Raw genomic sequence first — 16165 nt, forward strand, 5'->3', positions numbered from 1 at the left:
GAGGAGGGGAAATACTGGACCCTAAGAACCGTAGAGTGGGAAGGAACCCCCAGGGGTCCTCTAGTCCACCCCCATCCCCACCCCACAAGGCAGGAATCTCAGCTAAAGCATCCCTGACAGCAGGCCACCCAACCTCTCCTTAAAAACCTCCAAGGAAGGAGAGTCCACCGCCTCCCGAGGGAGACCGTAGGATGGAAGTGTATAAAGTCCACAATTCTTTGAGTGCCTTTAAAAAGTTATACAGTACAGTACTCCCGTGTCAACCTATTAGATGGAAAAAAAATCTCCATTACTATCACTGTTATGGATGTTGGTCCATCAGGAAAATAATAATAAATCCAGGGATCCTCGATGCCTGTAAAACCAACTGTAAAATCTCTTGTTGTTGTTGTTGTTTAGTCGTTTAGTCGTGTCCGACTCTTCGTGACCCCATGAACCATAGCACGCCAGGCACTCCTGTCTTCCACTGCCTCCCGCAGTTTGGTCAAACTCATGTTCGTAGCTTTGAGAACACTGTCCAACCATCTCGTCCTCTGTCGCCCCCTTCTCCTAGTGCCCTCAATCTTTCCCAACATCAGGGTCTTTTCCAAGGATTCTTCTCTTCTCATGAGGTGGCCAAAGTATTGGAGCCTCAGCTTCACGATCTGTCCTTCCAGTGAGCACCCAGGGTTGATTTCCTTCAGAATGGAGAGGTTTGATCTTCTTGCAGTCCATGGGACTCTCAAGAGTCTCCTCCAGCACCATAATTCAAAAGCATCAATTCTTCGGCGATCAGCCTTCTGGGTCAATGCCTTGTCGTGGCAAAGGGGCTTGAATAACTCAGAGAACCTATGAGCTATGCCAGGCATCCCCAAACTTTGTCCCTCCAGATGTTTTGGACTACAATTCCCATCTTCCCCGGCCACTGGTCCTGTTAGCTAGGGATCATGGGAGTTGTAGGCCAAAACATCTGGAGGGCCGCAGTTTGGGGATGCCTGAGCTATGCCATGCAGGGCTACCCAAGATGGACAGGTCATAGCGGAGAGTTTTGACTAAACGTGATCCACCTGGAGAAGGAACTGGCAAGCCACTGCAGTATCCCTGCCAAGAAAACTCCATGGACAAAGACAACAGGCATATAAAATCTCTTAGCACAAAGCAAAAGATGACTTAACAGCGGACAAGCTTTCCAGAACTCTTCCTCTGGCTGGAAGTTAAAAGCAAAAAAGGAAGATCATTATGCTTTGTGGTCTGTGTTTAGTCACATACTTAGATGACAAAGCTTCCAGTGGCACTTTAAACGCAGATTTATTATTTATTAAACGCAACTCAAAGGACCCTTATCAGCAATAAGGCTGCAACAGGGTGTGGTTTTTTTTTTGGGGGGGGGGTTACCTGGATCCCTTCCAGGCCTGTGATCCTCCATCCAGCAAGGGTTAGAACTGAGTAGGAAAGGCAGCGGAGCCTGCCAAACCAGTTCCTTTGTTAAGGGGATGGCTTTGGCTAGCCAGCTTAATGGCATCTCAAAGAATGCGCCAGGTTTCAAGAGCTGCAATGATGGTACTCTCTGGGGAAGGGGGGGTAGGCATCTCCCCCATTCCCTTCACTTGGCTGGTAGATGGAAGAAGGATAGCTGGGGTTGTTGTGTGTGTTAGGGAATTTTATAGGGGGGGGGGTACCCAAACGAGGCTTCATTTGGGAATCAAGATTGGCACAAATGCCCTCAAGGGGACCCCGTCTGATCCTACAACACCACTCTAGTATCGCACCAACACGAACCCCCTCAAGATCAAGCCCTGTGTAATAAAGGCTCCCTTTCCTACCCTTTCTCTGTTGCCTGAGACTCTATGTAACCATATTTCTTTATGAATGAATACAGTGTATCTTTATTTCTAAATGAAACCCCCTTTTGCGACTCTGGCCAAGGGTTCTCAGGGATGCAGGGAACAGCCATAATCCTTTAAGCAAGAGGTCAGGTAGCCAGGGTGGTGCTCCTCTGCACATCCCATCACCTCCTGGCAAATAGAAGGGGAAGAAATGGAGGCAGTGAGAGATTTTACTTTATTGGGCTCCTTGATCACTGCAGATGGTGACAGCAGTCATGAAATTAAAAGACGCCTGCTTCTTGGGAGAAAAGCAATGACAAACCTAGACAGCATCTTAAAAAGCAGAGACATCACCTTGCCGACAAAGGTCCGTATAGTTAAAGCTATGGTTTTCCCAGTAGTGATGTATGGAAGTGAGAGCTGGAGCATAAAGAAGGCTGATCGCCGAAGAATTGATGCTTTTGAATTATGGTGCTGGAGGAGACTCTTGAGAGTCCCATGGACTGCAAGAAGATCAAACCTATCCATTCTTAAGGAAATCAGCCCTGAGTGCTCCCTGGAAGGACAGATCGTGAAGCTGAGGCTCCAATACTTTGGCCACCTCATGAGAAGAGAAGAATCCTTGGAAAAGACCCTGATGTTGGGAAAGATTGAGGGCACTAGGAGAAGGGGACGACAGAGGACAAGATGGTTGGACAGTGTTCTCGAAGCTACGAACATGAGTTTGACCAAACTGCGGGAGGCAGTGCAAGACAGGAGTGCCTGGCGTGCTATGGTCCATGGGGTCACGAAGAGTCGGACACGACTAAACGACTAAACAACAACAAATTCCTACCCTTTCTCTGTTGCCCGAGACTCTATGTAACCATATTTCTTTATGAATGAATACAGTGTATCTTTATTTCTAAATGAAACCCCCTTTTGCGACTCTGGCCAAGGGTTCTCAGGGATGCAGGGAACAGCCATAATCCTTTAAGCAAGAGGTCAGGTAGCCAGGGTGGTGCTCCTCTGCACATCCATAATGCATTCAGGTACCATCCCCTGCCATTCCCGACCCTCCGAAGCCAGAGGCAATACTCACACCTGGACCCATTGTTTTTCCCGCCAGGTACTCAAGGATCCCCTCCCAGATACTTACTGGTACTTGCTTAACAATGTCCGGGGACATCGTGCATTGTTACCTTATGTTAATCCTGTTTACCTCCTGTTTAAAGGTAAAGGGACCCCTGACCATTAGGTCCAGTCGTGACCGACTCTGGGGTTGCGCGCTCATCTCGCATGATTGGCCGTATAGCTTCCAGGTCATGTGGCCAGCATGACAAAGCCGCTTCTGGCAAACCAGAGCAGCACATGGAAACGCCGTTTACCTTCCCGCTGTAGCGGTTCCTATTTATCTACTTGCATTTTGACATGCTTTCGAACTGCTAGGTTGGCAGGAACCTCCTGTTTACCTGTATGCTAATGCCCCTTGCACCTTCCCCTTTTCTGACGTTTTACCCTGTCACAAGTGATGTATGTATGATGCTTTCGATGTGCATTATGGGATGGTGGTGGGAACTTTTAAAAGTTCTTGCAGCCCTGTTCACGGTGTTCAGTCTGGCATTGAACCTGCTGCGCAGTAATAAACCTTGCTGTTTGCTCCGGATCGTGGCTGGACTCCTTCCTTTTATACTCCGCAACGACCACAGGCCCTTGCCTGATGAGCTGGGTGGCTGAGCATTCTCACACCCAGAATTTTGCCCTAACATGTGAGAGAGTGAAAAAGGGCTGGAAGCTGCAGGACAGAGCAAGGTGTCTTGCGCTCCCCTGGGGCTCCCCTGGAAAAACCAAGGGGGAACCCAGCCAGGGGAGTGCTAGCACTGTAAGCCCCTCCATCCTATGCTCCGGTTGTATATATGTGTAAGTTAAACCACACATCTTAAAGACACAGAGGTCTCCACTGGCCTCTTCCAAAGGAAACAGAACCCTGGAGTCCCCTTCCCCTTGGAGACTGGGGTGGCGTGTGACGTTATAGCCTAAGTTTTCGTGGAGTACAGTCCATGTCAGATGCGCTTCAATAGTCCACAGAGGTGTTTGCCACCTGTTATGGAAATCACCGGGGGGGGGGCGCACATCTTTAAAGTTGTTAAATGCGCTTCTGCTCTGGTCAGACCTCACCTGGAGTACTGTGTCCAGTTCTGGGCACCACAGTTCAAGAAGGATACTGACAAGCTGGAACGTGTCCAGAAGAGGGCAACCAAAATGGTCAAAGGCCTGGAAACAATGCCTTATGAGGAACGGCTTAGGGAGCTGGGTATGTTTAGCCTGGAGAAGAGAAGGTTAAGGGGTGATATGATAGCCATGTTCAAATATATGAAAGGATGTCATATGAAGGAGGGTGAAAGGTTGTTTTCTGCTGCTCCAGAGAAGCGGACACGGAGCAATGGATTCAAACTTCAAGAAAGAAGATTCCACCTAAACATTAGGAAGAACTTCCTGACAGTAAGAGCTGTTCGGCAGTGGAATTTGCTGCCAAGAAGTGTGGTGGAGTCTCCTTCTTTGGAGGTCTTTAAGCAGAGGCTTGACAGGCATATGTCAAGAATGCTTTGATGGTGTTTCCTGCTTGGCAGGGGGTTGGACTGGATGGCCCTTGTGGTCTCTTCCAACTCTATGATTCTATGATTCTATGAAATGTTATAAATATTATGTATAAATGTATCCTTTCGACTTGACAGCTCAGGGAAGTTACCTAGTTTTTAAAATCATATAAAATCAACTCCAGTTTCCTCCATTGCAATGCTTTTTTGCCCTTGAAAAGGGACTCCAGGAAGTGCCAAGAGGCACTTGGTTGGCCAAGCCTAATCCCATCACCCCCCTTCATGGATCAATGCCTTGTCGTGGCGAAGGGGCTTGAATAACTCAGAGAAGCTATGAGCTATGCTATGCCATGCAGGGCCACCCAAGATGGACAGGTCATAGTGGAGAGTTTTGACTAAACGTGATCCACCTGGAGAAGGAACTGGCAAGCCACTCCAGTATCCCTGCCAAGAAAACTCCATGGACAAAGACAACAGGCATATAAAAGTTATGACGCTGGAAGATGAGCCCCTCGGGTCGGAAGGCGTCCAACATGCTACTGAGGAAGAGCGGAGGACAAGTACAAGTAGATTCAGAGCTGATGAAGCGGCTGGGCCAAAGCATGGATTTTACTATCTAATGAGACCATTGACCCATGTTGTTGTTTAGTTGTTTAGTCGTGTCCGACTCTTCATGACCCCATGGACCATAGCACGCCAGGCACTCCTGTCTTCCACTGCCTCCTGCAGTTTGGTCAAACTCATGTTGGTAGCTTCGAGAACACTGTCCAAGCATCTCGTCCTCTGTCGTCCCCTTCTCCTTGTGCCCTCAATCTTTCCCAACATCAGGGTCTTTTCCAGGGAGTCTTCTCTTCTCATGAGGTGGCCAAAGTATTGGAGCCTCAGCTTCAGGATCTGTCCTTCCAGTGAGCACTCAGGGCTGATTTCCTGATTTATTGACCCATAAATGAAAGCAATAATCAATGTTCTATACTATAAAATAAATAAGACAGTATTGTAGATGATAAAGATTAAAATTAATTTTTTTATTACCTGCACTGATGATAGTCATTGTTTGGATGGGGGGCTTTTATCCATTTCCACAGTCACACAATCAATCCATCAATAGCTGAACTGGGTTCCACACAGTCACAAAAACAAATTGACTGAAAAATCCTCAAAAATAAAAGCACAAAATCAATAGCAAAAACAAAAGCACCAAACTTAATATTTTCCAGAAGTCCGTTTGACTTCTGAAATGTTCAAAAACCAAGGGGCAGCTTCTGATTGGTGCAAGCGCCCCGGAAACAATAGCCGACAGCTACATCGGACGTTCGGCTTCCGAAAAATGTTTGAAAACCAGAACACTTACTTCCGGGTTTTCGGTGTTTGGGAACCAAGGTGTTTAAGAACCAAGGTACCACTGTATATAGTTTGGAAAAGAACAGCAGTATTTGATGTTGACTCAAGATGATGAACCGAAACATGACAAGTATCACGTCTTCTTCTCCACGAATGAATTCCTTTGTCCTTTAATCTTTATGTACACAAGTTCATCAGCCCTTATTCCAGTTAACTGACCTTCCCTCTCCACTGCACGTTGTCCTCACATTTTTAAGCATTGCCGTAAGAACACAAGAAGAGGCCATTTAATACAGTCTCCTGCTTTCACCGTGGCCAGCCTAACGCCTGTGGAAAATATACAAGCAAGACTCCAGGCAGCGCAAGATTATTCTCCCCACCTGCGATATTCCCCACCTGCAAATGATATTCAGAGACATACAGCCTCTGGCCACTAAGCCATTGTGGCTACTAGCCTTTGGCTGCCTTCTCCATCAACTTGCTTAGTCCTCTTTTAAAGCCATCCAGGTCGGTGGCCGTCACTATTTCCTGTGGGAGAGAGTTCCACAGTTGCATGATGAAGTCCCTTTTTTATCTGTCCTGGATTTCCCAACATTCAGCTTCACCGAATGTCCACCGGTTCCAGTATTATGAGAGAGGGAGAACAACTTTATTCTGTCCACTTCCTCTTGGCATAACTTCATAAACCTTTGCCATGCTGTCTCAGGCTCGCCTTTCCTCTAAACTACAAAGTCTCAAAGCAGACTTCTTTTCATAGGAGAGTCACTCTATCATTTTGGTCGCCGCTTTCTGAACCTTTTCCAACTCCACAATAATATTTTAGAGGCAAAGCGAGCAACACTGTACACAGTACTCAAAATGCGGTCACACAATAGACTCGCATAATGGCACTGTGATATCGGAAGTTTTAATTGTCTTTCCTAATTATCCCTAGCATGGAATTTGCCTGTTTCACTGGGTTGGCATCTTCACTGAGCTCTCTGCTGTGAAGCCAAGCTCCTATTCCTGGTCCATCACCACCACTTCAGGCGCCGTGAGTCAAAATGTGAAATTAGGATTTTATTTTATTTTTGCACCCACACACATCATTTTAAACTTGTTCGCACTGAATTGCATTTGCCATTTTCCCACGCATTCACTCTCAATTCGGAGCGCTCCTTTTGGAGCCCTATACAGCCTCAGCCCAGTGTACCTGAAGGAGCGTCTCCACTCCCATCGTTCTGCCTGGACACCGAAGTCCACCACCGAGGGCCTTCTGGCAGTTCCCTCACTTTAAGAAGCAAAGCTACAGGAAACAAGGCAGAGAGCCTTCCACACCCACCCTGTGGAACGCCCTCCCATCAGATGTCAAAGAGATAAACAACTACCTGACATTTAGAAAACATCTGAAGGCAGCCCTGTTTAGGGAAGTTTTAAATGTGTGACATTTTAATGTATTTTAATCTTTGTAGGAAGCCGCCCAGATTATTATTATTATCATTATTATTCATGTAGATATTGGACTTCCCTCCAGGGTAAAGGTAAAGGGACCCCTGACCATTAGGTCCAGTCGTGACCGACTCTGGGGTTGCAGCGCTCATCTCGCTTTACCGGCCGAGGGAGCCGGCGTACAGCTTCCGGGTCATGTGGCCAGCATGACTAAGCCGCTTCTGGCGAACCAGAGCAGCACGTGGAAATGCCGTTTACCTTCCTGCTGGAGCGGTACCTACCGTATTTATCTACTTGCACTTTTTGGCGTGCTTTTGAACTGCTAGGTTGGCAGGAGCAGGGACCGAGCAACGGGAGCTCACCCCGCCATGGGGATTCGAACTGCCATCCTTCTGATCGGCAAGCCCTAGGCTCAGTGGTTTGGACCACAGCGCCACCCACATCCCAATGCTCCCCTGCAGGGTAGATTTCGCTAATTGACTTATGCACCTTGGCAAGAGAAAAGAGGAAAATTAGTGATTGTAAGGCGGAGATCCTAGACATGCTCAAGTGGGAGGAAGCCCCACTGAAGTGGGATAGATGTCAGACGAAGTATGCAGACTAAATGTGCTTGGGGGCAAGAGGAAGCAGCTTTTGAGAAGCAAATTCCTCCTTATCTAGGCTTTTAAGGAAATGTATTGCTGTCTGGGGTCTCCCTCCCTCTCTTCTCTTGAAGTTTTCAACCTCTTTTTCCTGATGGCTGGGAGAGATAGTGGCTTTTGCTTATTTTCTTTTTTTGCTTTCCAAGGCAGAAACCATTTAGCATGGCATATGTTCCTTAGCCAAAGCTAGGAGGAGAAGGAGGGGGGAGGACGTCATTTTGAGTGGGTGGGGTGGGGGGGAACAAACAGCCTCCAGATCTAAGTTTATTGTTCTGGAGAGAGAACTAAGGTATAATTACAGGGTGGGGTGGGTTTCCCCCCCCCTCCGCCTTTTACAGCCCTTTTGTGAGCCCCACCGGATTCCCTGCAGTTAAATTCCCGCGTCTTGCTCATTCAAGACCAAACGCATCCCTGGCTGTTCCTGCAACCTCTCTCCTTTCCAGAGGAGCTGAAAACATCCTGACTTCTTCAGGAAGGCTTCCTGCCCAGCCAGACCCAGCCAGGTAAAACCTTAAATTGGGGGGGGGCTCTTCTAAGGGGGGGTGAAAGTCAGACGGAGGGTAAAGGGGTGAAGCAGACTGGGGGGGAAGCTTGCGAGCTTGGAACCAGGCGCAAATTGCGGATCTGCAGAAAGGGAGTTTGTTGCTCAGAGGCAGGGGGGCATCTGCTTGGCGTGCAGAAGGAGGAACCAAGTTCGTACCCCAACCCCACCCCACGCCTCTCCAGGTAGGGCTGGGACTGCTCCTCTCCACAAAGCCCGGGGGGGGGCACTGCCAGGCTGGGTGGGCAATTCGGAGCCAAATGGACCAATGTCTAAAGGGGAATGCTGGGCTAAGGGAACCATATGTTACAACAACAACAACAATTTATTATTTATACCCCGCCCATCTGGCTGAGTTTCCCCAGCCACTCTGGGCGGCTTCTAACAGAAGTATTAAAATACAATAATTTATTAAACATTAAAAGTTTCCCTAAAGAGGGCTGTCTTCCGATGTCCTCTAAAAGTCTGGTGGTAGTTTTTCTCTTTGACATCTGGTGGGAGGGCGTTCCACAGGGCGGGTGCCACTACCGAGAAGGCCCTCTGCCTGGTTCCCTGTAACTTGGCTTCTCACAGCGAGGGAATATGAAAAATATAAGGATATAAGAATATAAGAAAAAACTGTTCCTTTTCCCTTATGGGGTAGCACATAGAATTTCAGAGTTGGAAGGGGACCTTGAAGACCATCCAGTCCAACCCCCCGCAATGCAGGAATATGCAGCTGTCCCATATGGGGATCGAACCTGCAACCTTGGCGTTACCAGCACAAGGCTCTAACCAACTGGCTAGATCAGGCTTCCTCAAACTCGGCCCTCCAGATGTTTTTGGCCTACAACTCCCATGATCTCTAGCTAGCAGGACCAGTGGCCAGGGATGATGGGAATTGTAGTCTCAATACATCTGGAGGGCCGAGTTTGAGGAAGCCTGGGCTAGAGGAAGGAAAGAAGGTAACAAGCCTGGAAAACAATGCATGAAATATCCACTGCATGCCAGATATTTAACTCCCCACCTTCTAATAGCACATTGTTCTCTCCCAGTGGCATTTCTGCCTGACTCCACTTCCCTGCTTTGCTGAACCCTCTTTGTCTCCTTGCCTGTTGTCTTTGTCCATGGAGTTTTCTTGGCAGGGATACTATAGTGGCTTGCCAGTTCCTTCTCCAGGTGGATCACGTTTAGTCAAAACTCTCCCCTATGACCTGTCCATCCTGGGTGGCCCTGCATGGCATAGCTCATAGCTTCTCCGAGTTATTCAAGCCCCTTCGCCACGACAAGGCAGTGATCCATGAAGGATCGCTTTGGACACCTCATGAGAAGAGAAGACTCCCTGGAAAAGACCCTGATGTTGGGAAAGATGGAGGGCACTAGGAGAAGGGGACGACAGAGGACGAGATGGTTGGACAGTGTTCTCGAAGCTACGAACATAAGTTTGACCAAACTGCGGGAGGCAGTGGAAGGCAGGAGTGCCTGGCGTGCTATGGTCCATGTCTCATGACTTCTGCCCTCCTGCTCCCCATGCCTAGAATAGCACACAAACACGACTCATCCCCTGCTTCCCCTGCTTCTTGAACCAAGCCCTTTTCTGTAAGCTCCATGGCGGCAGGGACCTGGCTATATTTGCCCATGGGAAAACTTAATCAGGCATCATGGGACGTTTAGATTTCTAGGCATTGAGTTACAGGAGGATCTGTCCTGGAGTGTTAATACAAGGGGGCTTGTGAATAAGGCGCAGCAGAGACTGTATTTTTTGAGAATTTTAAGGAAAAACCATCTTCCGCAAAAGCTGCTGCTTTCCTTCTATCACTGTGCCATACAGAGCGTGCTCACGTACGGTTTATGTGTGTGGTACGGAAGCTGTACTTCTCAGGACAGAGCAGGGCTGTGTAGAATTATTAAAACAGCAGAGAGAATTGTTGGCTGCCCACTCTCCACCTTAGAACAAATCTATACCACCAGGTGCCATAGAAAAGCGCTAGACATATCAAGAGATCCAACGCACCCTGGTCACCATTTCTTTCAGCTCCTGCTGAAATAGATATAGATATAGAACTATGCAGGCAAGAACGAGCCGTCTCAGGAACAGTTTCTTCTCTAGAGTGATTTTGGCCTTACCGTAAATGGAAAGCCTGGACTTTGAAGTCATCTTATTTTACTTGTTATTTGTATTATATTTACTGTTTTTAATTAGGTTTTTAAATTTTGGATTATGCGGAATGCTTTATCTGAGTGGATGTAGCAACCGAGTAATTTCGTTGTTCCCGCAAGGGGACAATGACAATAAAGATATCTTATCTTATCTTATGTGGGTTGGTGACTGTTGCCCCAATGATCCTTCCTTCCTCCTCCTTGCTTAGCCCCCAAACCTCTCTCCCATCCCTGCCTGGTGTGGCTGCTTTGTCAGTGCCAAGATCGCACCCTCAGAGCCGTTTAATAGATAACGGCAGGTGTAATCATCTAATAATACTAATTATTATGAATGGCATCATGGGAAAAGCTTTGGTGAAATGACTTAAAGTTTATGGCATGCTATACTTCAAAAGAAAATTATATGAAGATGTTCTACCAATGGTACGCTACACCGTGAGCTGGCGACAATGTATAAAACCAGCTCAAATCTTTGCTGGAGATGTAAAGCATCAGAGGGGACAATGTATCATGTGTGGTGGAAATGTAATAAAGATTTAAAAAAAACTTTTTGGAAATCATCTCTAATGAGCTTTTTAAAATGTTCAAATCAAAAAGCCAGAAGCCTTCTTGTTAGGTATTATTGATGTAGATATACCGAAAGAATTAAGGAAGATATTTATGTACGCAACGACTGTGGCGAGAATGTTAATAGTCAGGTGATGGAAGGGAGATAAAATACCAACTAAATTGGAATGGCAGGCAAAGTTATTTGAATATGTAGACTTGGCAAAGATGACAGGGAAAATTAGGAATCAGACAAACCAAGAATTTAACAAAGAATGGGATTTATTCAAATTATATTTAAAAGAACATGGTTCTCAGTTAAAATATTTGACATGTTTTGAATAACTTCTGCAATGATATATTCTACCAAGAATTTGGGCAATTAATGATAAGTTTTAAAATATGCAAATATGCACTCAACAAGAGAATGATGGACCCCTATTGAGAATGACAGAAGTCCCAATATATGGAAGAATTTTATTTTATATGCGAAAATTTCTTTGTATGTGAAGTGATTTGTTTTCATTTCTGTTCTTTTGTGGTGGAAGGAACACTTCCTTCCGGGTTTTCAGAGTTTGAGTACCAAGGTACCACTGCAGTTCTCTCTTTCCCCTCCAGGCTCCTGATGGAGGTCCAGATCCCGCTTGCTCTCCTACTGGCCGCCTGGAGCTGCTCCTTCCCCTCCTCCTGCTCCTCCTCCTCGCCCTCCTTCACCCACCAGCTGGCGCAACTGAGCAGCCGCCGCAGCAGCTGCAAGCCCGTGCCCAGCAGCATGAGCCTGTGCCACGGCGTGGGCTACAGTGAGATGCGCTTGCCCAACCTCCTGGGCCACGAGACCATGAAGGAGGCGCTGCAGCAGGCCGCCTCCTGGGTGCCCCTCCTCACCAAGCAGTGCCACCGAGACACCAAGAAGTTCCTCTGCTCCCTCTTCGCCCCCGTCTGCATCAGCGAGCTGGACGAGCCTATCTTCCCCTGCCGCTCCCTCTGCGAGGCCGTCCGGGACGGCTGCACGCCCGTCATGGCTGCCTTTGGCTTCCCCTGGCCGGAGATGCTCAACTGCAGCCGGTTCCCCCGGGGGAACGAGCTCTGCGTCCCGCCGGCTGGCCCGGATGACAGGGTGCAGATCCCCAAAGAAGGTAGGCGGGAGGTGAGCGGGGTGGGTGGCTGGGGTGGGAAAGTCCCCAGGGAGGTCCATCCGTGGGTTACAAGCAGCCAGGTCCTCCCTTCCCTCTGAGCTGCCTTTCCCCCTCATCGCTTCCCTCAGAGAGTCTAACAAGGACTTGGGAGACATGGGTTCGAATCACGCACCCTCCCTCGGCCATGAAGCTCCCTGGGCACCCTTCGCCAGCTTCTCTCAGCCCAATCTACCTCGCAGGGTTGTTGTTGGGGTTTTAAACGAGGAGGGGGAAGAACTACGGTATGTGCACCACCTTGAGCTCCTTGGAGAGGAAGGTCGGACATATTATTTCCTTAAAGGTAAAGGGACCCCTGACTGTTAGGTCCAGTCACGGACGACTCTGGGGTTGCAGCTCTCATCTCGCTTTATTGGCCAAGGGAGCTGGCGTACAGCTTCCAGGTCATGTGGCCAGCATGACTAAGCCACTCCTGGCAAACCAGAGCAGCGCACAGAAATGCCGTTTATCTTCCCACCGCAGCGGTACCTATTTATCTACTTGCACTTTGGCGTGCTTCCGAGCTGCTAGGTTGGCAGGAGCAGGGACCAAAGCAACGAGAGTTCGACCTTCTGATCGGCAAGCCCTAGGCTCTGTGGTTTAGACCACAGCACCACCCTAACCAAGTGCAATAGACAAAACAGAAATGCAGTACATAAAATAAATCAGTGCGTCAGTGTGACTCAGTCAATTGGTTACCTGCCCTGACAGATATCAGCAGATGTATGCTGTGATTCAATTGGGAAAGGCAGCGTCCATTTCTGGGTACCTCAGTTTAAGAAGGATGCTGAGAAGCTGGAAGGTGTGCAGAGGAGGGTGACCAAGATGAACCAAGGGCTTCGGGGTACATGCCTGATGAGGAACGGTTGAAGGAGCTGCGTATATTTAGGGTATATTCCCTTTGCTCCTCCAGACACAGTGTGTGCGGCCTGTCTGCATACTGAGATCGGGGAGAAGGAATTCCTGGAGAACGTCTGCAGCCAGGACTTTGGTGAGTCTCTCGTTCTGTGTGTTGGCCGGGGAAAAGTGGTGTTGCATGTCGGGGGGGGGGCAGAATCATGTGAATGGAAAAACGCCCACAAGTGCAATGTCACTTCCCTCTCTTCTCCTTCAACCCCAAATTACTGGGGGATCCCCAGAAGTAGTTCCTTGGGAGAGAAGGTGGAAGGGCCATTCATTCATTGCACTCACAAATGTTCTTCAACTGGCGCATTGACTCAGGATATGCTCCCATTACCAATTATTCCGCATCTAATTTTTGAAGCCACATTCGCAAGACGTTCGGCAAAATCCATACCAGTTTAGTAGTTTCTTGGCTAGTGCTGCTATTTGATTACAAAACTGGATACGGGGTGAGCCACAATGTGGACACCCTATAACAGCCATTATGCTGGTGCATTTGACAGCTTCGTGAACATCGGGCAGGCAGGGGGAGGTTGCGGGAAAGGCCACCCCAAAAAAGTCCTGCACATTGGTTGAAGGCATACCCCTCCCCCCTTCTGATTTGAACCGCCCTGAGATCTTTAGATGGCTGGTAGTATATAAATTTGATTGATAAATAAATAACAGAAAACACCTCTCTGTGCAAATGCAGCTTGCAAAGCAACAGTGGATGGAATGATATTGCCGTGTTTCAAGCCACGAATGTGAACATAATCAGCAACCTACAACCCTGCCTGCCTGCCCCAAATTAGCCGTGGCTCGTGCATTGCGGGGGTTGGACTAAATGACCCTTGGGTCCCTCCCAACCTTGTAATTCTATGAGGAGCAGTGCCGGATTTACGTATAAGCTAAACAAGCTATAGCTTAGGGCCCCACTCTCTTGGGGCCCCCCCCAAATTTTAAAAGGATGTACATTTCCAAAATATAAGATTAAAAAACAAATAAAATAAAAGCTACGCACAGCAACAGTGTTTTGTGTTGCGTAGGCTCCTAGGATGTGAGTCATGCTAGCCTGCTCCCTAAAATATCACTGGTTTGCTCATTTCTATATATAGAGTGCCTACATTCTGCTATTTATAATTATTAGTAGTTTGCATCATATATTTACACCTATTATTATTTCATGTTATAGAAAGTTTCTAGAGACTAGTCTTTGTAAATTGCGTTTCTAAAGGAACTTTTGTTGTTGCCAAATGCCAATGTGTTGGCATTCTTAAGTTTGTTATGAATAAAAAATCATTTAAAGTTAGAGCTTAATAATTATTTCACTATTAATGTACTTCTTCTTAACTGTAATGCAGTTCAACAATTACTTTGATAAAATACATATTATGTTATGTGCAAATGACTTTAGATACCTATTAGGTCCATAGCATATTCAACACACACAAAAAAGCAGCGACCATTTGCTGTTGACAAAGGACAGCTGGACATATAAAGGACCCCATTACCTTCAGTAGCTCAGGGCCTCCTCAGACCTAAATCCGGCCCTCATGAGGAGGCATACGGAGGTGGGGGGGGGGTCCTAGCCAATGGTGACCAGAAACGCCACAGGAATTGCTGGGGCAACCCTTGACGGCAGGGAGCGAGGTGGGCAAAACAGGAGGCGGAAAACCCCCCGACTTGCAGAGGAGACTTCCCATTAACCCTGTCCCTCCCCCCTGCGTCTCCCTGTCTCCCACAGCCTTAAAAATGAGCATCAAATCTTCATCTGCCATCGACGGGGACCTCCAGCTGATCCCTGAGCTCCGGGGACGCACCCTTTACAGGCAGGACGGCTGGTCAGAGGAAGAGCGGAAGAGGCCGGTTCTGTGGCTGACTGGCGGAGAGGCTTGCTCCTGCGAGGAAGTGGCAGCGGCAGGCCCTGGGTCCGTGGTCCTTGCCATGGGGCACAGGGTAGCTGGCCGGCTCGTCCTGTCCTGGGTCAGGAGGTGGCGGCGGGGGGAGAAGGAGCTGAAGAAGTTCACCCGGGCCGTGCGGAAAATGCAGTGTTAAGAGGCAGCAACGTTTCCTCCTCCCCTCCCATAACCAGGTTCTGCAATTTATCTTCTGCAGTGGAATTCCTGCATCGCAGCGGGGTGGGATGGATGACCCTGTGGGGTCCCTTCCAACTTTGCACATCTATGATTCAAGCCAGACAATGCGTTTAGATTTAGCCGGGCTTCTGGCATGCCTGACACTTCCTCCAGATTGTGTTAGGATATGGTATCTAATATTGGATAAATATCTGGTGGAGCCATGACCCTTCTGTAGGTATGGGGGGGGGGAGCAACTTCACCGGCCAGGGGTTGGACGCCAGAAACAGCCAGTTTCAGGCTCTAGGATGCCACCATTCCATACTTCCATTTGGATTAGAATTTTCATCTGCATGGAAATGGCAGTGTTAAAAGACATTTGTCCCTCCCCAGCCTCAAATTAGTAGACTACTGGGTGTGTGTGTGTGATATTTCCCCCGAAACCCAGCATTTTATACTGTGTGTTTGCATTTCGTGGCTTCTTTATCCACTAAAATGTTTGCTTTTAACACATGAATCAATAAATATACGGCTGGTTTGTGAAAGTTCCTTCGTGGTTTCTGGGAGGGAGGGAAGCTCAGTCGGACGGGAATGAAGCTCAGCGGAAATGAAGCTCTCTGAAGCAGACGCTCCATCGCCTCATCCCAGACGTGTGTTGAGAGAAAGCGGAGGAGCAGGCTCTGGCTAGCTCAGTGAAAGGCACTCTGCACATACTCAGAGGCACACGTGTTCTACAAGTCAAATAAGTGTCTCTCTCAGGGTCAAAGGCCGGGAAACGATGCCTTAGGAGGAACGGCTTAGGGAGCTGGCTATGTTTAGCCTGGAGAAGAGAAGGTTAAGGGGTGATATGATAGCCATGTTCAAATATATTAAAGGATGTCATATGGAGGAGGGAGAAAGATTGTTTTCTGCTGCTCCAGAGAAGCAGACACGGAGCAATGGATTCAAACTACAAGAAAGAAGATTCCACCTAAACATTAGGAAGAACTTCCTGACAGTAAGAGCTGTTCGGCAGCGGA

At 48.1% G+C, this 16165-nt stretch overlaps 1 protein-coding gene across 1 annotated transcript; it reads left to right on the forward strand.

The window, feature by feature from the left end:
* Nucleotides 1–8115: 8115 nt before the first annotated feature.
* On the forward strand, nucleotides 8116–15678 carry LOC118085477 (secreted frizzled-related protein 2-like). Its single transcript, XM_035116172.2, has 4 exons — nucleotides 8116–8294; nucleotides 11636–12153; nucleotides 13103–13180; nucleotides 14816–15678. The coding sequence occupies exons 2-4, from the start codon at nucleotides 11643–11645 to the stop codon at nucleotides 15124–15126; spliced, it is 900 nt and encodes a 299-aa protein (XP_034972063.1). The 5' UTR covers nucleotides 8116–8294; nucleotides 11636–11642; the 3' UTR covers nucleotides 15127–15678.
* The last annotated feature ends 487 nt before the right edge of the window (nucleotides 15679–16165 follow it).

This window comes from Zootoca vivipara, chromosome 4 (genome assembly GCF_963506605.1).
Source record: "Zootoca vivipara chromosome 4, rZooViv1.1, whole genome shotgun sequence".
Lineage (NCBI taxonomy): Eukaryota > Metazoa > Chordata > Lepidosauria > Squamata > Lacertidae > Zootoca > Zootoca vivipara.

Excerpts from the sequence above, each read along its gene's own strand:
- LOC118085477 (XM_035116172.2), top strand. The coding sequence starts at position 11,643 with ATGGAGGTCCAGATCCCGCTTGCTCTCCTACTGGCCGCCTGGAGCTGC. Across the intron at positions 12,154-13,102 it reads GGTGCAGATCCCCAAAGAAG|ACACAGTGTGTGCGGCCTGT; the intron begins GTAGGCGGGAGG and ends TTGCTCCTCCAG. Across the intron at positions 13,181-14,815 it reads CGTCTGCAGCCAGGACTTTG|CCTTAAAAATGAGCATCAAA; the intron begins GTGAGTCTCTCG and ends TGTCTCCCACAG.